Source organism: Lissotriton helveticus, chromosome 7, assembly GCF_964261635.1.
Source record: "Lissotriton helveticus chromosome 7, aLisHel1.1, whole genome shotgun sequence".
Taxonomy (NCBI): Eukaryota; Metazoa; Chordata; class Amphibia; order Caudata; family Salamandridae; genus Lissotriton; species Lissotriton helveticus.
Genome location: NC_136068.1, coordinates 538,847,013 through 538,870,449, shown reverse-complemented (window position 1 = coordinate 538,870,449; position 23,437 = coordinate 538,847,013). Strand labels below are relative to the sequence as shown.

The window sequence follows — 23,437 nt, the reverse complement described above, 5'->3', positions numbered from 1 at the left end:
AACTGCCAAGCCATGTCTTCCCTGGACCGGAAACAAGCATCCTGGGACCGGTTTCGGATTCATAATCCTCATCAGCCAGGCTATCTTGAATCCAGTGGCCAAGTGAACAAGGGACTCACGTCTGAGCATACCCTGCCACACTTAGGGCGAACAAAGCGATACAAAAGGGGATGATGGACGGAGCGTTTGAACAAATCAAACACTCACCCCCAGTCAACTGATCTGGGTTTAATCCATCACCATTCTTTAGTTCACTCAGCCACCCCAGTTCAAACATGGCTATATGCAAATCAGTCTGACCCTGTGCCTCGTGGGAACAGTCCAGCCCGAACTGCCAAGCCATATCTTCCCTGGACCGGAAACAAGCATCCTGGGACCGGTTTCGGATTCATAATCCTCATCAGCCAGGCTATCTTGAATCCAGTGGCCAAGTGAACAAGGGACTCACGTCTGATACAAAAGGGGATGATGGACGGAGCGTTTGCACAAATAAAACACTCACCCCCAGTCAACTGATCTGGGTTTAATCCATCACCATTCTTTAGTTCAATCAGCCACCCCAGTTCAAACATGGCTATATGCATATAGCCATGTCTGAACTGGGGTGGCTGAGTGAACTAAAGAATGGTGATGGATTAAGCCCAGATCAGTTGACTGGGGGTGAGTGTTTGATTTGTTCAAACGCTCCGTCCATCATCCCCTTTTGTATCGCTTTGTTCGCCCTAAGTGTGGCAGGGTATGCTCAGACGTGAGTCCCTTGTTCACTTGGCCACTGGATTCAAGATAGCCTGGCTGATGAGGATTATGAATCCGAAACCGGTCCCAGGATGCTTGTTTCTGGTCCAGGGAAGACATGACTTGGCAGTTCGGGCTGGACTGTTCCCACAAGGCACAGGGTCAGACTGATTTGCATATAGCCATGTCTGAACTGGGGTGGCTGAGTGAACTAAAGAATGGTGATGGATTAAACCCAGATCAGTTGACTGGGGGTGAGTGTTTGATTTGTTCAAACGCTCCGTCCATCATCCCCTTTTGTATCGCTTTGTTCGCCCTAAGTGTGGCAGGGTATGCTCAGACGTGAGTCCCTTGTTCACTTGGCCACTGGATTCAAGATAGCCTGGCTGATGAGGATTATGAATCCGAAACCGGTCCCGGATGCTTGTTTCTGGTCCAGGGAAGACATGGCTTGGCAGTGCGGGCTGGACTGTTCCCACAAGGCACAGGGTCAGACTGATTTGCATATAGCCATGTCTGAACTGGGGTGGCTGAGTGAACTAAAGAATGGTGATGGATTAAACCCCGATCAGTTGACTGGGGGTGAGTGTTTGATTTGTTCAAACGCTCCGTCCATCATCCCCTTTTGTATCGCTTTGTTCGCCCTAAGTGTGGCAGGGTATGCTCAGACATGAGTCCCTTGTTCACTTGGCTACTGGATTCAAGATAGCCTGGCTGATGAGGATTATGAATCCGAAACAGGTCCCAGGATGCTTGTTTCTGGTCCAGGGAAGACATGGCTTGGCAGTTCGGGCTGGACTGTTCCCACAAGGCACAGGGTCAGACTGATTTGCATATAGCTATGTCTGAACTGGGGTGGCTGAGTGAACTAAAGAATGGTGATGGATTAAACCCAGATCAGTTGACTGGGGGTGAGTGTTTGATTTGTTCAAACGCTCCGTCCATCATCCCCTTTGTATCGCTTTGTTCGCCCTAAGTGTGGCAGGGTATGCTCAGACGTGAGTCCCTTGTTCACTTGGCCACTGGGTTCAAGATAGCCTGGCTGATGAGGATTATGAATCCGAAACCGGTCCCAGGATGCTTGTTTCTGGTCCAGGGAAGACATGGCTTGGCAGTTCGGGCTGGACTGTTTCCACAAGGCACAGGGTCAGACTGATTTGCATATAGCCATGTCTGAACTGGGGTGGCTGAGTGAACTAAAGAATGGTGATGGATTAAACCCAGATCAGTTGACTGGGGGTGAGTGTTTGATTTGTTCAAACGCTCCGTCCATCATCCCCTTTTGTATCGCTTTGTTCGCCCTAAGTGTGGCAGGGTATGCTCAGACGTGAGCCCCTTGTTCACGCAACGAACACATCTCTGGTCACCTTAAAGACCTCCACTGGCTACCCGTCAATAAGAGGATCACTTTCCGACTGCTTACCCACGCACACAAATCACTCTACGACATCGGACCAGATTGCCTCAACTCTCGACTGTCCTTCTACACCCCCTCCCGCCAACTTCGCTCTTCCAGCCAAGCCCTCGCCACTGTACCTCGCATCAACAAGTCCACCATGGGAGGCAGATCCTTCTCATACCTGGCTGCCAAAACATGGAACTCACTCCCCGCTTACCTCCGCCTCACCCAGAATCACCTAGCGTTCAGAAAGCAGCTTAAAACGTGGATATTTGACAAATAATCCACCTCCCCTCCCTAAGCGCCTTGAAACCCTCTGGGTATGTAGTGCGCTATATAAATGTTATGACTTGACTTGACTTGACTTGGCCACTGGATTCAAGATAGCCTGGCTGATGAGGATTATGAATCCGAAACCGGTCCCAGGATGCTTGTTTCTGGTCCAGGGAAGACATGGCTTGGCAGTTCGGGCTGGACTGTTCCCACAAGGCACAGGGTCAGACTGATTTGCAGATAGCCATGTCTGAACTGGGGTGGCTGAGTGAACTAAAGAATGGTGATGGATTAAACCCAGATCAGTTGACTGGGGGTGAGTGTTTGATTTGTTCAAACGCTCCGTCCATCATCCCCTTTTGTATCGAATTCCATAACAACCTTACAATTTAAGGCAATTCCAAAGCATGTGTTGGGATGCTATTCCACTCCTATGACCTTCATCTTTTTAGGGGCTAAGGGTTACAAACTACCCAAATTACAAAAATGTATGTCATGCTTTTTTGAGATTATGCTTTCTACTGTTGCCTATATAGGAAATTAAAGAACATTGGTTTAATTCAGCTATTGCCTCGACTACCCAAAGTTTTTTAACTTCATTCAGTGAAACTCTGATTTACATGCTTTCTATCTGTCCTGCAATGCTGAGGACTTTTGGAAGAATGTTGAGATCCACATTAGGAGCTTATAATATAGGATTATATTTTACAACAGTACACTTTATGCTAAGCAGTCAAGACTTGGTGCCTGATTTCGGGGATGGTAGATAACACTCTGTCTGTCAGGTGGCATAGGAAATTACCTGTGCCAAACTGACTACCATCCATCAAATTTAGAGATGACCACCGGCCCAGCGGTTATGTCTTTGTCTTGAAAGGAACCAACATCGCAGTGGTTCACTTCAAGGTGGAAAACGTTTGGTGGACGACCACCATCTATTTTAATGACTGTTCACCAAACTTTTAAACTTCTTAGTTTTTCGGAAACAAACTCCCAAGGGGTGAGTTTGTTTCTGAAAAAGCAAGAAACTATTGACCCTCACACCAAGGAAGTTTTCTCTGGGGTGTGGGGGACATTATTTGTGTTTTTTCTGCCCCTCACTGCCAGGTTTTACCTGGAGGTGATGGACAGAAGGAATATGCTACTTACCAGTATGCATCTGTTCTTTGCATGTAGGGCTGCTGATATTCATATCTGTGCATAGATCGCCACCTAGTGTTGGGTCCGGATGATTGCACATTGTTGTCCTGGAAGAGTCTTCGAAGTATTACGAGATAGGTGGCTCCTCCCTTGGACTACAGTGCCCATGGGCATCCTCTCCATCCCCAGATTGTTTTTCGCCATTGTGGCAGAGATGGAGTATAGTACAGTAAGAGATGTCCATGCAAAGGGTGAATGCTGCAGCTGCGACAGGCACCGGGGAGGCGGGTGGGCGATATGAATATCAGCAGCCCTACATGCCAAGAACAGATGCATACTGGTAAGTAGCATATTCCGTTTGAGGCATGTGGGCTGCTGAATTCATATCTGTGCATAGAATGTATAGCAGTATCTCCCTTAGCGGTGGCTACCTGTGTTAGCTGCAGCAGTCTGGAAAAGAGTTTTGAGAACAGCCTGTCCTACAGCAGCTTGCTGTTTTGAATGTACATCTACACAATAGTGTTTTGTAAATGTATGTGTGGTTGACCATGTGGCTGCTCTGAAAATTTCGTGTAAAGGAATATTTCCTAGGAAAGCCATGGATGCCCCTAGCTTACGTGTGGAATGCCCTCCAGGGGGGACTGTTAAGGTGCGTTTTGCCTTTATATAACATATTTGTATTCACTTAACTATCCATCTGGCTATGCCTGATTTTGAAATAGGGTTACCCTTGTGTTGAGGTGAGAAGGCAACAAACAATTGTTTTGTTTTGCAAAATGTTTTAGTTCTGTCTATGTAATATAGCAAAGCTCTTTTGACATCAAGTGTATGCAAGGCCCTTTCAGCTACTGTTTGTGGGTTCTGAAAGAACACTGGCAGTTCAATAGTTTGATTTAAATGGAAATGGGATACCACTTTTGGCATGAACTTAGGGTTTGTTCTAAGAACTACTCTATTTACATGTACCTGGATGAATGGCTCTTGAATAGTTAGGGCTTGTAGCTCGCTAACTCTTCGAAGCGAAGTAATGGCAATGAGGAAAGCCACCTTCCAAGTAAGAAATTGTATTTCGCATGAGTGTAGTGGTTCAAAAGGTGGTCCCATTAGTCTGGTTAAAACAATGTTTAGATTCCAGACTGGTGATGGTGGGTGTCTTGGAGGAATTACGCGTTTAAGTCCTTCCATAAACGCTTTAATTGCTAGCACCCTGAATAGTGAAAGGTGTTGTCTATTTTGCAAATATGCTGCTAACGCAGCTAGGTGTATTCGGATGGATGAAAAAGCTAAATTGCACAGTTGGAGGTGCAATAGGTAGCAAATGATGTTTTGAGTGGAAGCATCAAGCGGGTTAATGTCATTGTTATTACAATAAATGACGAAACGTTTCCACTTTGCTGCATAGCATGCTCTGGTAGTGGGTTTCCTTGCCTCTTTGATAATATTCATGCAGTCTGGGGGCAAGTTGAGGTATCCACATTCTAGGATTTTAGGAGCCAGATCGCTAGGTTCAGCTGTTGGGGATCTGGGTGTTGGATTTCGCCATTGTTCTGCGTTAGAAGACTGGGTGTTAGTCGTAGTCTTTGATGAGGCACCACTGACAGTTCTAGGAACGTCGTGTACCATGGTTGTCTCGCCCACGTGGGAGCAACTAGGATTAGCGTCAGCAAATGTTGGCGCATTTTGCGTGCCACCAGCGGTATTAGTGGAGCTGGGGGAAAAGCGTACGCAAATTTGCCTGACCAGTTCATCCATATCGCATTGCCTTGCGACAGCGGATGTGGGAACCTGGCGGCAAAGTACTGGCATTTTACGTTTTCGCTTGTGGCAAACAGATCTATTTCCGGGTGTCCAAACTTCCGGAAGAATGGTTGGAGCACTTTGGGGTGAATTTCCCATTCGTGCATCTGTTGGCTGTGCCTGCTTAAGAGGTCTGCCACTTGGTTGTCCTTGCCTGGGAGGTGCTCTGCCATGAGAAAGATGTTCCTCTGAATGGCCCCTTTCCACATTGCTGAGCTAGGTGCGACAGCTGTGGTGAGTGTGTTCCTCCCTGTTTCTGAATGTAATACATAGCTGTCATGTTGTGCGTTCCGGATTAACCCAGCTTTGTTGCGTAAGTGTTTCGCAAAAGCTTTTAGGGCTAGAAAGATGGCCATCAATTCTAGGAGATTTATATGCATTTTCTTTTGCTGTACAGTCCAGAGTCCCTGCACTGTGTAGTGTAGGACATGGGCTCCCCATCCTAGTAGGGATGCGTCCGCTGTTAACACTATTTGTGGGACAGGCTCTTGGAACAGTCGACCTTTGCAAAGGTTTTGTGGATTCCACCAATGCAGCGAGTTGTATGCACGACTGGTCACCAACACTAGGTCTTTTAGTTGCCCGTGAGCCTGGTTCCACTGCCTTGCTAGGAATTCTTGTAGCGGACGCATATGTAGTCTGGCGTGAGGGACTATGAATATGCGCGAGGCCATCATGCCTATTAGCTGCATAAACACTTGAGCTGGTAGTGAGTGTTGGGGTCTGAACTTTTGTATTAGCGTCTGCATTCCCTGGACCCGTGCTGTGTTGGGATATGCTTTTGCTGACAGTGTGTCTATTGTCACTCCCAGGTACTGTTGGACGTGGGAGGGTTGTAGGTGTGACTTTGGGTAGTTTAGTGAGAATCCTAAACTGTGCAGTAGGTGTATGGTCTTTGACATGTTGTTGGCACATTTGCTGGGCTGTTGGCGCGTGTATTAGACAGTCGTCCAGATAAGGGTACACATGTATGTGTTGCCTTCTGAAGTGTGCCGCTACCGTAGCTAGACATTTGGTGAACACTCTTGGAGCTGTTGTCACCCCAAATGGCAGGACTTTGAATTGGTAGTGTTGCCCTTGAATGGTGAACCTCAAATACTTTCTGTGAGCAGGGTGTATTGGTATATGAAAGTATGCATCTTTGAGGTCTAAAGTTGCTAGGAAGTCTCCCTGTTGAAGCAATGGTAAGACTTGCTGGAGAGTGAGCATGTGAAAATGCTCTGACAGAATGTAGAGGTTGAGGGGCCTGAGGTCCAATATTGGTCTGAGAGACCCGTCCTTCTTTGGAATTAGGAAGTATAGGGAGTATACTCCTGTTCCCTGATGTTGCAGTGGGACTGGTTCTATGGCCCCCTTTTGCAGCATACTGATGACCTCTTGCTGAAGTAACGCTATATGTTCCTGTGACATAGGACGGTGCACGGGTGGTATGTTGGGTGGAGTTGAGGTGAGCTCTAGGCAATAGCCATGTTGGATAATTTGCCTGACCCACTTGTCTGTTGTGATATTTAACCAAGTCAAGTCAAGTCAAGTCAGAATTTATATAGTGCACTACATACCCAGAGGGTCTCAAGGCGCTTGAGGAAGGGGGAGGCTTATTTATCGAATATCCAGGTTTTAAGCTGTTTTCTGAAGGCTAGGTGGTTTTGAGTGAGGCGAAGGTGGATGGGAAGGGAATTCCAGGTTTTGGCCGCTAAGTAGAAGGATCTTCCCCCCATGGTGGCTTTGTGGATGCGCGGGACGGCGGCGAGGGCTTGGTTGGATGACCGCAGCTGGCGGGTGGGGGTGTAAAAGGAAAGGCGCGTGTTGAGGCAATCCGGTCCAAGTTCGTAGAGGGCTTTGTGTGCGTGGGTGAGGAGACGGAACGTTATCCTTTTGTTGACAGGGAGCCAGTGCAGGTCTTTCAGGTGACCGGAGATGTGGTCTTTGCGAGGGATGTCTAGTATGAGTCTGGCTGAAGCATTTTGGATGCGTTGGAGTTTTTTCTGCAGTTTTGCGGTGGTACCGGTGTAAAGGGTGTTTCCGTAGTCTAGCCGGCTAGTAATCAGTGCGTGGGTGACCGTTTTTCTTGTTTCGGTGGGGATCCAGCGAAATGTTTTTTTGAGCATGCGTAGGATGTTGAAGCATGATGATGAGACGGCATTGACTTGTCTGGTCATCGAGAGTGAGGAGTCCAGGATGATGCCCAGGTTCCGTGCGTGGTCAGTCGGTGTGGGGGCTTTTCCTAGGGCCGTTGGCCACCAAGAGTCGTCCCAGGCGGAAGGGGATGCACCTAAGATGAGGACTTCCGTTTTGTCCGAGTTCAGTTTCAGACGGCTGTGCTTCATCCATTCGGCAACTTCTTTCATTCCTTCATGTAGGTTGGTTTTGGCGGTGTTTGGGTCTTTGGTGAGTGAGAGGATCAGCTGAGTGTCATCAGCGTAGGAGATGATGTTGAGGTTGTGTTGACGTGCGATGGTTGCGAGGGGGCTCATGTAAACGTTGAAGAGGGTGGGGCTGAGTGATGATCCTTGCGGGACGCCGCAGATGACTTCGGAGGCCTCTGACTTAAAAGGGGGGAGGCGGACTCTCTGAGTTCTTCCAGCGAGGAACAAGATGATCCAGTCCAATGGTTTTCCTTGAATTCCGATGTTTCTGAGGCGTTGTATCAGGGTGCTATGGCAGACTGTGTCGAAGGCTGCAGAGAGGTCAAGGAGGATGAGGGCGACTGTGTCTCCGTTGTCCAGTAGAGTTCGGATGTCGTCTGTTGCTGCGATGAGGGCGGTCTCGGTGCTGTGTTTGGCTCGGAAGCCAGACTGTGAGGAGTCGAGTGATTTGTTGGTTTCGAGGAAGGCGGCGAGTTGATTGTTGATGGCTTTCTCAATGACTTTGGCAGGGAATGGGAGGAGCGAGATGGGGCGGTAGTTTTTGAGTTCGGTGGGGTCGGCTGTGGGTTTCTTCCGAAGGGCGTTGAGTTCGACGTGTTTCCAGCTTTCTGGGAATGTGGCGGAGTTGAGGGAGCAGTTGATGACGTCTCGGAGATGGGGTGCGATAACGGAGTTTGCTTTGTTGAAGATGTGATGGGGGCATGGGTCTGTAGGGGATCCTGATTGGATGGAGTTCATCAGGTGAATGGTGTCTTCTGTGGTGATTGGGTTCCAGTCAGAAAGGTTATTCGGAAGAGGCACAGGTTCGGAGGTGAGAGGGGTGGACTGGTTTACGGGTAGGTTGTCAAAGCTGTTATGAATGTCGGCGATTTTGTCATGGAAGAATGAGGCGAGGGAGTCGCAGAGGACTTGAGAGGGGGTGATGTCGTTGGAGCTGGCGGTAGGGTTGGTGAATTCTTTGATGATGTTGAAAAGTTCCTGGCTGTTGCGAGCGTTGTTGTCTAGTCGGTCTTTGAGTGCTGATTTCTTGGCTGTCCGGATTAGTTGGTGGTGTTTGCGGGTGGCGTTTTTGAAGGCGGCTAGGGTGGTAGAGTTTGGGTCTTTTTTCCAAGTTTTCTCAAGGGAGCGACAGAGCTTCTTGGATTTCTTAAGGTCATCGTTAAACCAGGGGGCGTTCTTGCTTCCTTGCTTGATTTGTTGTTTTTTCAGGGGTGCTAGTTTGTCGGCGGTTTGGGTTAGCCATTGTGTGAGGTTGATAGCGGCTTGGTTAGGGTTCGTTGAGTAGGCAGGGGGTTTTTGAAGAAGCGATGTGGAGATCTGGTAGATGGTGATTTTGTTCCAATTTCTTCGCAAAGTTGGTTGAGGGTGGTTGTGGGTCGTGGTCTTGTTGTAAATGAAGTGGACGCAGCTGTGGTCCGTCCAGTGGAGGGGTGTGGTGTGAGTGAAGGAGATATGCTTGCTGGAAGTGAAGATAGGGTCGAGTGTGTGTCCTGCGAAATGTGTGGGGGTGTTGACAAGTTGTCTGAGTCCGAGATTCGCGAGATTGTCCAGAAGGGTGGTAGTGTTACTGTCGTTGCTCTTTTCCAGGTTGAAATTGAGGTCTCCCAGTAGAATGTATTCTTCCGAGGGGAGGGCGTGTGGGGTGATGAAGTCAGTGATGTCTTCGCTGAATTTTGTACGGGGTCCTGGTGGCCTGTAGAGGAGGGTGCCTCTGAGTGTGGTCTTAGGGTCGGTGTGGATCTGGAAGTGAAGGTGTTCGGCGATGGTGAGGTTGTCTTCTGAGCTGGTTGAGACGCGGATGGTGTTCTTGTGGACGATGGCGATGCCTCCTCCTGTTTGGATGGTGCGGTCCTTACGGATGATCTTGTAGCCGTCCGGGATGGCTATGGTGATGTCTGGAGCTGAGGAGGCATTCATCCAGGTTTCTGTAAGGAAGGCGATGTCCGGAGAAAAGGTGTCGAGTAGATTCCAAAGGTCGATGGTGTGTTTGTGAACCGAGCGGGTGTTGAGAAGGATGCAGTTAAGGTGGTTGGTGTTGGATCTCTGTTTGGTGTTTGAGGGTTTGGTGTGGGTCTTGATGCCGGAGAATTTGCAGGAGTGGCAGGTGAAGGGTCCATGGATGTGTCCTGGTGCTGCTTGGGCGCAGTTAGGGAGTCGGCCGGGGTTCAGTGATAGGAGGGTGGAGGCATTGTAAGTAATGCGGGAGGGGTGGGTGATGCGGGGGCCAGGGGGTCTGGCGCTGGGCGCGGTCCAGGCGCGGATGGGCGTAGACGGGCTTACCTTTGGCGCACCTTCGGCGCGGCCGCAGCGCGTGGACGCTGCGCGATGGGACATCAGTCATATATGGATAGTGGAGGGGGCGGAGCGGGGGAGGGGCAGCTGGGAGGCGGGAGGTGGGCTGTAGGTGCTGGTTAGGCACAACAAACAAAATGGTGGGGGGATCGAAATTCAGCCTGGGCGAGGTTGGGGCGCAGGGAGGAGAGACGCTGAGGGCAGTGGCACCGGCGCAACTCTGACCTGAAAAGTGAGTAGTACAGCCAATCAACAGTGCAAGCTGAGCGCTAGCTGATAATAAATGAAAAAATGACGAGATGCACGTTTACCCAATCGGAATTACACACACAATGCAATTTTTTAAACACACAAAGTGCAGGTATACAAAGCGTCAGCAGTGGCAGGCAAAGCAATGGCAGGCAGGCGTATAGCGCTACAATACCAGTAACAGTCTCTGCAAAGCGCTGTGGCAGTCGGGCAGGGTGCAAGGGGAGCGGCCGCTTCCTACGTGGTAGGAGAGGTCACCAATTTCAACCAGACTTGTTGAAATTGTTGTATTCTTCCCCCGACTGGTGTTATGTGGTCTGGGGGGAGTATCAGGAAGTCACTGCTTTGTGTTAGTGGAGGATCTATTTGCATTGCCTCCACAACCTCTGCCTTTGGTATTGTTTCCTCTATAACCACCCCTGCTGGTATTCTTGTTATATGTGGATTGTGTGTTAGTTTTGTAGTTGGAGGATTGCTGTGATGTTCCTCGTGCTCCTCCTCTATAATTGGAGCGACGAAAGGAGCCCCTGTGTTGTTGGGACTGGAGAGCTCCATAGATGTTTCTGCATCCTTTTTCATTTTGTCCAGAATTGAATCAACTGCTGGACCAAATAAAAAGTCTGGGTTAATTGGCTGATTAAGAATTGTAGATTGGACTTCCTTCTTAAAGCCTGATATGCGAAGCCATGCGTGTCGCCTTATTAGCACGCTGGTATTGATGGATCTGGCAGCTGTGTCTGCAGCGTCTAGTGCACACTTAATGGATGCATTGATGATGAGCTTTCCCTCTTGTATAAGTTCATCTGCCTGCTGTTTGTATGGATCAGGTAAGTGTTGGAGAATTTCCTCCAAACTGTCGTAGTGCGCCCTATCATATCTGGCTAGCAAGGCCTGTGTATTGGCTATTCTCCAGGAGTTTGCTGCCTGGGCCGCCACTCTTTTGCCTGACGCCTCAAATATCTTAGATTCCTTGTCTGGAGGTGCAGCCTCACCAGTAGTCTGTGAGTTTGCACGCTTACGTGCGTTTGATACCACTAAGGAATCTAGGGGTAGCTGTCCTTTGATGTATGTGCGATCTATAGGTGCAGCTCTGTATTTCTTCTCAATTCTTGGGTTTATGACCTGGGCCCTAGCAGTGTCCTTAAAAATGTCACCTGCGTGTTTTAACACCCCTTTTAGCATTGGGAGTGTTTTAACGTGTCTTTCAGATGTTGTGAGTGTATCAAAGAGGAAATCTTCCTCAATAGCATCATAGTGTATATCTACATTGTGGTAGGTTGCTGCTCTATCTAACAGAGAATTAAATGCAACTGTATTGAAGTGTGGCTCACCGATTAGAGCGGCAGACCCTGAGGCAAAGGTCTGGCCCGGGACCAGGGTTCAATTCCCGACGCGGCAGGGTCTTGGGCTCAATGTCCACTGACTCGATCATTCTCGCCTAGGTGCCTATTTTAATCATGGGTCCCACTCTGCAACTCTGGGCAATAGCTTGCTGTCAGGGGGTCCCTGCCTGCCACGAGTCGGATACTGACATTTGTCCCTCTTCCTTTTCACCTCGGCATACGCAGGACAGCTACGCTCCCTTTAAGGCAGCTTGGGCTTGCCCGGAGGAGGGAGCTCCACTGGTGACGTCATCCCCGTTTATCCAATCGGGAGCGACGACGGCGCTGATAATGCGACGTCCTGAGGAGAACGTCGGAGCCAGCATCGGAGAAGAGGAATACTCTCGGGAGACCTTCGCCGTATTGCAGGAGACTACTGAAGCAGTGCTGCCGCCACCCGAGAGAAGAGAGGACCCAGACGCCAGGTCGCCGCCGGAGAAGGAAAAGCCGGGAGGCCAACGGAACCACGCTCCGCCCCACTTCAACAGGAGAAGTGTGGCTCCACAAGGTACGGGCAAAGTTACGGGGAGCGTTCTTCACAGAGGGAGGGAACCGGTAGGGGGTGGCTGGGTGGTCACGGGACATGCGTGAGTGTGTGCAAGTCTAAACACGTTCACGAGACAGCAGAGCACAGATCGGTTGCGGTCCCTGGTGATCCCCTTCACGTCCCCGCCCCCCCCCCCCCCTTCCTGCCATTAATCGACTATCGGTCACGCCAGTAACCCGGGGTATTTTCTTTTCTTTCCTTTGAGTACCTTCGAACTTTGAAGACCTTCTGTTGGACCACAACCCGGGAGCCTACAGAGAAAGACTGAAAGCTGGCTGAACACTGACTATCCTTTGTTGTTACAAACTACAAGACTCTCATTGTTTACCTCAATCTTTGGTGCTAATAAAACCAATGATTATGCAGCACTCTCTCTCTGGTTGAACCTCCTTCCTCTAAGGGTCATACCACCCCTACCCTAGGACACTCCTTACACTTGCTTAATCTCCACAACGGCCCCGAAAACGCTAGGATGCCTGGCCTCACCTTGGAGGTGCCCAGTAAGGGGGCATCTCACAGGGAAAGCCAGGAAGGGTTCCACAGCGGTATACAGCGCCAAGATACCTTTCAGGTGATAGTGCGCTTTACAAGTATACATACATTTACATCCTCTGTGGGTGATGGCTTAGTAGGGTATACTGCAGGGTCTGTAATGGGCAGAGTCCCTTCATTGTCTGGTTCCCCTCCTGTACCCCGTGTCTGGGTCTGTATTTGGGTTTTGTGGATACCCAAAGCCTACATCTGCGTCCTGATCTTTTTTTTTTCTTTTTTTTTTTTATCCTCATTTGCCTTGCCCACCTCTTAAATAGCTTCCAACTGCCATGCGCGTCTTAAATCAGAATGCGTAGTTGTAACTGCACCAGAGAACGCGATTAGTAAGAATCGGCAGAAGATGACCCGAAGAGGTACAGGGGATGACTCCATACTTGGTATTAAAACCTGTGGAACCAGCCATAAAACCGAGAGGGTGGGGCCTAGTTCTTGGAGTATTGTGGCATAATCATTGGACCGGGGGGAAAAAAAACAAAAGAAAAAACCCGGCTATTGTCTCCACTGAACCAAAAAGTCCCAAAAAGCCACATTACGTGAGTTGCACGATCTCAGCATGTTGTCTTGGATGTTTCATACAGGGATGACAACCAGTTTGCGTGTGTTGGTGCCGTATTTTCTATCCAAACCTTACATATCTCTCTTCTTGCGAGTAATACTGCATAGAACAAGAATGTCCTTACATGACCCTTTATACTGTTGTCCCATCCAAATATAATAAGAGATAATGTAATGGACACCGAGATGTTAAGAATGGAGTCCAGAGTCTCTTTCACTTCATTCCAAAACTGAGTTATGTTGGGACAGTCTTTGAACATATGAATGTCCGAAGCCGCAATATAATTGCATTTATTGCATTTCTTTCCTGGAATGAATTTAGACAGTTTTAAGGGGGAGAAATAGGCTTGATGTATCGTATAAAGGTGGTTACGCCTTAGCCATGCAGGTTTAACACTTTTATATAGCAGGGTGCAGGATTTCTGCCATCTGTCAATACTTTGGGCCCCAAGCTCTAATCCCCATAGTTGTTCCGGGAGGGTGAATTCTTCGTCTATCTCTTCTAGCAGATTCCAGTACCACTGCGAAACTTCTTTACCCCCTTCTGGTCGTTCTACCAAGTTTTGTTCTATGGTGCTGCTCTTCCCAAGTGTTATCCCTGACCTACCAGTGCTTTCACCCAACTATCTAGCTGTATAAACTTGAACCTCGAGAACTCTGAGCCCAGTTGTTCCCGTAACCCCTCCCAGGACCTCAGTGTTTCGCCTACAAGCAAATCACCCCATGTTGATCTTCATCAGGGTTGTGGTCAGAGCGTGTTGGTGAGGTTGGGGTATAAGGAGTAGTAGGCATATCAGGAGTGATAGGTTCAAAGAGGATAGGAGAGGTAGCACAGTCTCTCTTTTTCTTTAAGGGGATTCTGGAAATGTCTTCTGTTGGTAGAGACCTTTTCATTTTAGTATACACAGTCACTTTACCAGTTATTGGATCAATGTAGATTTTTGACTGGTTCTCTGTGGAGGGATCTGGGTGAAGAAGCTCCTCCTCAACAGTCTTCGGTTTTGGTGTTACAACCTTTGGTTTTTGTTTCTTCGGGTCGAGGGTTTTTGGTACCTCGACCGTTTTAGGTGGTTGTATCGCTTTTGGTTGTTTTTCAACGGGTTTTGTTGGTTGAAAGACATTTGCCAGCTTCACAACTTTTTTCGGACCGAGCGATGTTGTCGGTTCGAGGGTCTCTTTTTGTTGTTTTGGAGCCTGCTGCTTCGGTTCAACGCTGTTTTTCAGGTCGATGGACTTCGGCTCTCCCGATTTCTTTTCGTCCACCTTTGGTTTCGATTTCAGTTGGACGTTACTTTTGGGCGTAGGCCTTGTTTTGTCGTCGACTGGTTTGTTCCCCTTGTCGATACCTGAGGCTGATTTGCTCGATTCGACGTGTCTTTTGGGGGTCGATTCGACGTGCTTTTGTTTTTGCGTCGAATCGACGTGTCTTGGCTTTGAGGTTGACTCGACGGCCTTTGGTTTGGAGTTCGACTCAACAGCTTTTGTCTTCGATGTCGACTCAACTGTTTTTGGTTTCGAGGGTACTGTGGCCTTCGGGTCGACGCCTTTAGGCTTCGATACCTTCGGGTCGACATAATTCGGTCCGAAGACTGTATTGTCAACAAGTTTCGGTTTTTATGGAACCGATGTTGTGTGACGTGTCTCAGAGGGCTCTTTCGATATGTTCTTAGCCGGGTGGTATGGCGGGGCTGTAGAACGAGATTGTTGGTCTCGGCTAAGGCCTGCTGGCGATGCCTTGACCTGAGTCTCTGATAGAGGTGTAGTGTCTATATGGGGCGGTGTACTCATGGTTCGCCCCTCGCCGTCATCGGAGTCGTCTTCAACTGCTACGATGTCCTGATCATAGTCTTCGAGATCGACGATTAGTTCTCCCTCTCCGGGGTAATATTTGGAGTCGGGCTCCCAGTATTGTCCGTCGTCTCGGTCTGAGTCTTCGGCGCTTGCTAGATCGTCTTTGTCCTCGAAGATGTTATCGAGCTCCGGCGCCGATCGTTGCATTTCTTGCCTCGCCGCCCGTCTATTCCGAATAGTCTTTTTTGATCGGAATTGGGCACAGGCCAGGCAACTATCTTCTTTGAGATCTGGAGATAGGCATTTGTTGCACACTGGATGTTTGTCTGTGTGTAGAAATTTCGAGTTGCACTGAGGGCAGTACTTGAATGGACTTCGTTCCATCGACGGTCGGTCCAAGTGGTGTCGACAAGGCCTCACGGCCCGATTCAACGACTGGAGTGCAACCGAGTTGTAAAAAGAGTATCGGCACCGAGCGCTTAACAATACCGACGGTATTCGAAGGCCTTTTGGCCTTTTGAGAAGTTTTATTGATTCCGAACTTGGAGAGTAGGAAAGTACATCCGAACCCAATGGCGGAGAAAAACAATCTGGGGATGGAGAGGATGCCCATGCGCACTGTAGTCCAAGGGAGGAGCCACCTATCTTGTAATACTTCGAAGACTCTTCCAGGACAACAATGTGCAATCATCCGGACCCAACACTAGGCGGCGATCTATGCACAGATATGAATTCAGCAGGTCACATGCCTCGAACAAAAGGAATTTACCCCATCCATCAGGCGGTCAGAGGAAGCGTACCATTAATGGAGCTAACGGGATCTCCGTCAATTAAAAGCTTTTTTCCACCAATTTCTAAATGAGGTGGGCGGCCAGGAGTTTTGGCAGGCCCGGTATTCCATAATATTTAAGACATAGTACCCAGTCTGCCAAACTCTAAATCAGGCCCTTGGTTTTGACTAGTAATATGATGAAGTTCTTTTTAATGCCCTTATCGCTCACACATGATCAATGTTTAACCAGCTTGTGTGAAACAGACTGGCAGTTGATCCTCTCTTTTGGCAAGATTTAAATTAATTGACCATCTGGTGAAACTGACTTCATGGTGAAAGTCAACAATTTAAAGGCAATATTATTTTCTCGATTAAAGTTCCTTCAACTCATTTGCCTGAGAGCCATGTGAATTTTAATTATTATTTATACGAATTGTAATAAAATGTTTTAGTCCGTTTCATATTCTGTTTATGTTTTAATCTCTAACTCTGTGAAAAAATACTTTAAGTTTCTGTTCGAAATTCCACCTTTTATTCTGACACAATAAGAATTGGGAAATGATGTTTCAGTTCTTTTCATACTCTGTTTACGTTTCATTTTTAATAAATACAGACTATGAACATTAACAACACGCTTTGAGTTTCCGTGCAATAAGCCGAGGGCAATCTTTTCTCATGACATGGTTTTTATTAACCAATCAATACCAGTAAACTGAACTGATTTGAAAATGGTCGATTAGCAGACATTAGAGAACAACTGCAGTAGCATTTTACACTGTCATACTCACCAGATGTTGTTTCCTGCTGTTGGTTAGTGTCTGATAAGCATGGGCTGGCTGGACCTGTATGGGTTCTGCTTGTCTCCTCAGTGTTTTGGTGAAACTTGTCTGGGACGCATGAGCTGTGATCGCAGGCTATAGGGGGGCAGTTCCATTTGGGCTGACTGCTGCTTAGCTCTTGTTCTGTAACAGAGGGTTGAAGAACAGACAATGTTGCTTGGTGATGAGGCACAGATTAAACAGGCTCAAGGCAAGCACTATTGCGATATGGCTCATGTTGATAAAAACATGGAGGCGTGGGTGGAGTGGTTGTGGTTAGCAGAAATCGCACATAACAGCACCACACAGTTCCACACACCAATCACCATATTACAGTACTTACGGGTTTCATCCCTGCTTTATTCAAATCAAATCAAATAAGCTTTATTCGACAGTCAAGTCATAAAAGCACAGCAAACCTCATTTCATCAATACAACATCAAACAATAAAATATAAAACTCCAGTTAACCAGACATATATAAATAGTTTAAGATGTTATTAAATTACATTACTAACTGTCGAATGCATCATGTTAAAATATATTTTGGGATACCCCATAAAATTCATCTATGGTTGCTCTACAGTGATTCATAATCCCAGTTCTGATCATACTTTCAAATCAAATGGTACTAGGTATCAGTTATCGGCATGCCAAATGCGGCACCTTTGATCGGATAGACCAAGCCCAACCCAGAAACTTGGCCATAGCAATGGCTATCGGTAAGGCTGGGTCCATGGATAGGACTCTTAACGCTTCATTATGCCTTCTGAAGCCCAGTAAATTACAAATAGGTTTAACCCACATACGACGAGGTGTGGCATATGTTGGGCAGAAGAACAATAGGTGACTTATCGATTCCTGTTTGTCTGGACACCATGGGCATGCGTTGTTTATAGCTCCTGCCCATTTACTAGTGTAAAGCCTTATGGGTAAGGCTCCTACCCTTAACTGAAAATACAGTTTTCGGTCATGGGGTTTCACGATTACATCCCAATATTTTTCTAGGACAGGCCTTGGCTTAAAATCTAAGAAACGTCCTGTTAGGTGCTTCGAGGATCCATTGGAACATACTGATACCGTGACCGTTCCCAATACCTATCCTTCAAAATCTTTTTTGAGGGAATATTGGCATTGGAAGGGTCATACCACAGTTCGTTCATGCCCAACTTCAATAGGAGCAATCTAATCTCCTTCAACCAGGTTATCTTATGAAACGAGTCTGCATCCATTATATCTTTAAGACCTTTAGCATAATGCGACAATTCTTCAGTACACCACAATCTTAGCCAATATAATAAAGGGCAAAGTTTCGCAAGGTCTTCTACTGCTTTCCTACCTAAATCTCCAAAAAACACAAAGGGCCTTGACTCCAAACTCAGCAAGGCTGAGTCAACCTAGAATATTCAAAAACTAAAACAATTGCCAGTGCTGAGAGCCTGAATGAACGGCAACCAAGAACAACTGGTGTTTATGAATATAACAAAAAACACCTGCTTTAAGAATTGCAACCAATGAATTTTAATAATTCTTTTCTCAGAATTCTTATAATTTTTATGAGAACCAATTGGTTTGGTACATGGGAATACAAAAAAACATTTATATACACAATATATACATAAAAATGAACTTACTGAAGAACAATATTTACATTACAGACACTCTTGGCCAATCCAATCACACAACAAGTCATTCAAACTAACAAACAAACAAAAACTGATGGGTCTCGGTGTCAATAGGGCTTTTAGAGATAGAATCCCACATAAAGTATGGCTCTGTCAAAGTCTTTTTTTAGAAGATGAAACTAGGCACAGAGAGGATCCCTTATTAACTTCACACACGTCCACTATGACGAAATTAATCCAATGACCCGAGACCTGATGGGTCGACGCGTTTCGAACCCCGCGATTGCCGGGGTTCTCCTCAGGACCAATAATGCAACTGAAAAGATAAATAAAAACAAGGCTTTAGGACTGCAACCTGTACTACGAGATGTCTCCTGTTCTACATCAAGGCAAGCGAGCATACCTTAAAGTCTTCGTACGAAGATCCTACTAAGACTGTATTGTATTCCCAACAGGATTGATGAGCTGGGGCTAGGGAAAGGAAAGAAAAGAGTTCCGACATGCTTCATTTAGTCACGGCTCACACTCATTTAGCGCATACAGTCCCATTCAGGCTGATGACCTTACCCGCTGTGTTAGCTTTCAAAACCTCTTGCTCCAAAATTAAAGTCCAGACGGCGGCATGGTCGCGGCCGCTGAAAAGGAAACGAGAGGGGCGTTGTAACTTAAAGTCGAAAGGATTTCCATATGCCTCGATGGAAAACGCGGACCGCACATACCTTGGCGTGCCGGTTAGGTGCTTATGGCGGGTCGACTCGCTGTGTCTCCCTGACTCACTCGACAGTCGTGTGTGAGAGAATGGTTGCTTCCTGAATGCTAAAGAGACGAGGACACGCCCCCGCGAGGATGCTGGGTGATGTAGTTTACGGCGGGGAGTGAGAATTTCCTTGATGCAAAAAACCTATATGTGCAGTATCCGGGGATTGCTGGGTTATGTAGTTTGTGTAAGGCAAGATCCTGATCGTGTATACAGCAGGGGGAAACAGTGGATCACTCTAACTGCTTGGTTTATATATCTCAGAGATTTCGTTAAGCCCGCTAAAAGCAGTATTGAATTTCATGATTAATAGCGCTTCGCGCTGGCTTAGCATTGCCTCCAAATCTCCTCCTCGTGGATCTTTTTCGATTTTAGACAAAACTATCCATTTTATGTCAGTATGTTCGTGCTTTTGACTAGCCCAATGGTTGACTAGTGGAGCATTCTCAATCCTTCACCGAATCCTAGATTTATGCTGCGTAATACGTTGTCTAATTTCTTGTGTGGTCTTTCCAGTATAGACCTTGGGGCATGGACAGACAATAGCATACACCACGTTGCGGGTTTTACAGTTGGTGAACACGTCGTGCTTCCAATGAATGTTGTTAAAAGAAAAGACCGACTCCTCCAGTGTTGTTTCACAGCATGTGCATGTACCGCACTTGTGATGTCCTCTGGTAGGGGGTAGTCCAAAAAGGCTCCTTAATGTGGGGGCTTTTTCAATAGGAAGGGCTGCCCTCACTATATGGTTGGCCACACTTTTATCTTTTTTATAGGCGAACAGTGGGGGTGTTGAAAAATCCTCATGGAGATCTTTAAGCAAGTGCCAGTTGGACATTATCAGTTTTTTGTGTTGGTTAACCGCTGGGCAGAATGTAGTCACACAGACTAGTCTTTTTAAGTCCGATTTCACCTTTTTCTGTAGCAGCGTCTCTCGTGGTGTCCACCACGCTCTTTTCAAGGAGTTTTTTAGCAATTTTTTAGGATAGCCTCTCTGAATAAGACGATCTTTTAATTGATTGGCATGATCAAAATATTCATCTTTATTTTAACAATTTCGGCGAATCCTAAGAAATTGTCCGAATGGGAGGTTCTGTCTCAGGCTGCGGGGGTGATTGCTGGTGAAATGTAAGGCTTTGTTTCTATCTGTCGGCTTTCTAAATAAGGTGGTACTTAGGCTCCCTTCCTTTGGTTCCAGTTTAACATCCAAGAATGTAATGGATTTATTGGAGGCTGTACAAGTGAACTTGATATCATTAGTTCTAGAATTCAACCAGTCAACAAATTTCTTGAGTTCTTCATGCCCCCCAGTCCAAATGAGGAAAACATCATCAATGTAGCGCATATAGCTAGATATGCAGTTGCTGAAAGGGTTATTATTATAAAGAAATTTGTCTTCGAACAGTCCCATAAACATAACCGCCAGTTCCGGTGCAAAAGGACACCCCATTGCTACTCCCTTTGTTTGGTAAAAAAACTCAGAGTCAAAAGAAAAATAGTTTTTTTGAAGAGCAAAACTTGCCAGTCCTACGATGAATTCCGTTGGGACTCTCATTGGTCTCTCCCTAGTCTCCAAGAATACAGTAAGTGTCTCCAGAGCCTGTTCTTGTGGGATTTGGGTATAGAGTGCGACAACATCCAAGGTTACTAACAGTTGGTTATTGCAGTCAAACCGAGTTGTCTCAATTCTGTTAAGAAATGCCGTGGTATCTTTAAGATGCGCTGGAATGGTTTCAATAAAGGGTTTCAGAAAAAAATCGATGTATTTTGCCACTGGTTCGATGAGAGAGTCACAGCCTGAAACTATCGGGTGACCTGGTGGATTGATTTCATCCTTGTGCATTTTAGGCAGCACATAGAACACTGGGATTCTGGGATTTTTGTTTTGTAGAAATATCAGTTCTTTTTGGCCTACAAAACCTTGGTCAACGCCCTTTTGAATCATGTCAAAAAGTTTGTCCTTCAGTTCAAGCGTGGGGTCCTTTCCTATACGTCTGTAACAATTGTGATCGTTTAATTGCTGATGAACTTCAGTTTTGTACTTATTAATCTCCCAAATGACAATTGCTCCTCCCTTGTCCGCCTGTTTGATGACCACGGTTTTGTCATTCTTGATAGTCATTAATGCATCCTTTTCCTCTTTAGGGAGATTATATTTGGGGTAACGTTTCCTTTTTTCCATTGCAGAGATTCCTGACAGGACTGTGCGTTCAAACGTGAGGACTTCCTTTGGGACTTTGGAGCCTGTTGGGCAGAATGTAGATTTCCTTTTTAGACCTGTTATTTCCATAGGTTGTTCAACTTGGGAGTCCTGAAAAAAGTTTTTAGCCTAATTTTACGGCAGAACTCTAGGGTCTCGAGTTTCATTTTAACGAAATCCGTAGGCCTTGTTGGAACGAAATTAAGACCTTTGGTAAGAATAGCTGTCTCTGCTGTAGTCAGGATCCTGTCGGATAGATTAAATATAGGTGATTTGCTCAATTCTTGTAAAATTGCCGGCGGGTCCTCATCTCCCATGGCTGTGAAAAACGAACCCGACCCCTGCCTCTCTGCTGGCCTCGTCCTAAAAAAGGCTGCTGATTTTGTTGCTGTTGTTGCTGTTCAGAAAAGGGGGTGGTGATGAACAGAGTGCCTGAATTAAGCAGACCACACTTACCCAGTCCAAAGATCAGGGCTTGATCCATCACCGTTTTTTAGCTCACTGCACCATCCCAGCTCAGAACTTGGCTATATGCAAATTAGTCTGTTCCTGTCCCAGTGCATGATGGGAACAGGGCAAACCAAACTACCAAGCCAATTCTTGTACTGGGAAGGAAACAAGCTTCCGGGGACCGGTTTCTGCCATTTCAGGCGTCTTCGGCCCGGCTTGCTTGAATCCTGATGGTGCAATGAGCAAGGGACTCACATCTGAGTATACCCTTCCACGCTTATGGTGGACAAAATGATTCAGAAAAGGGGGTGGTGATGAACAGAGTGCCTGAATTAAGCAGACCACACTTACCCAGTCAAAAGATCAGGGCTTGATCCATCACCGTTTTTTAGCTCACTGCACCATCCCAGCTCAGAACTTGGCTATATGCAAATTAGTCTGTTCCTGTCCCAGTGCATGATGGGAACAGGGCAAACCAAACTACCAAGCCAATTCTTGTACTGGGAAGGAAACAAGCTTCCGGGGACCGGTTTCTGCCATTTCAGGCGTCTTCGGCCCGGCTTGCTTGAATCCTGATGGTGCAATGAGCAAGGGACTCACATCTGAGTATACCCTTCCACGCTTATGGTGGACAAAATGATTCAGAAAAGGGGGTGGTGATGAACAGAGTGCCTGAATTAAGCAGACCACACTTACCCAGTCCAAAGATCAGGGCTTGATCCATCACCGTTTTTTAGCTCACTGCACCATCCCAGCTCAGAACTTGGCTATATGCAAATTAGTCTGTTCCTGTCCCAGTGCATGATGGGAACAGGGCAAACCAAACTACCAAGCCAATTCTTGTACTGGGAAGGAAACGAGCTTCCGGGGACCGGTTTCTGCCATTTCAGGCGTCTTCGGCCCGGCTTGCTTGAATCCTGATGGTGCAATGAGCAAGGGACTCACATCTGAGTATACCCTTCCACGCTTATGGTGGACAAAATGATTCAGAAAAGGGGGTGGTGATGAACAGAGTGCCTGAATTAAGCAGACCACACTTACCCAGTCCAAAGATCAGGGCTTGATCCATCACCGTTTTTTAGCTCACTGCACCATCCCAGCTCAGAACTTGGCTATATGCAAATTAGTCTGTTCCTGTCCCAGTGCATGATGGGAACAGGGCAAACCAAACTACCAAGCCAATTCTTGTACTGGGAAGGAAACAAGCTTCCGGGGACCGGTTTCTGCCATTTCAGGCGTCTTCGGCCCGGCTTGCTTGAATCCTGATGGTGCAATGAGCAAGGGACTCACATCTGAGTATACCCTTCCACGCTTATGGTGGACAAAATGATTCAGAAAAGGGGGTGGTGATGAACAGAGTGCCTGAATTAAGCAGACCACACTTACCCAGTCCAAAGATCAGGGCTTGATCCATCACCGTTTTTTAGCTCACTGCACCATCCCAGCTCAGAACTTGGCTATATGCAAATTAGTCTGTTCCTGTCCCAGTGCATGATGGGAACAGGGCAAACCAAACTACCAAGCCAATTCTTGTACTGGGAAGGAAACAAGCTTCCGGGGACCGGTTTCTGCCATTTCAGGCGTCTTCGGCCCGGCTTGCTTGAATCCTGATGGTGCAATGAGCAAGGGACTCACATCTGAGTATACCCTTCCACGCTTATGGTGGACAAAATGATTCAGAAAAGGGGGTGGTGATGAACAGAGTGCCTGAATTAAGCAGACCACACTTACCCAGTCC

General features: G+C 47.1%; 1 protein-coding gene across 4 annotated transcripts in view; it reads right to left on the bottom strand.

Moving 5' to 3' along the window:
* The window catches only part of LOC144768726 (interferon-induced very large GTPase 1-like), a 519,921-nt gene that overhangs the window by 160,936 nt on the left and 335,548 nt on the right, over positions 1 to 23,437 (bottom strand). For all 4 annotated transcript variants that reach the window (XM_078652601.1, XM_078652603.1, XM_078652602.1 and 1 more), the window contains one exon: positions 16,639 to 16,812. In XM_078652601.1, coding sequence (XP_078508727.1) covers positions 16,639 to 16,812 — 174 coding nt within the window. The remainder of the gene's footprint in view (positions 1 to 16,638; positions 16,813 to 23,437) is intronic.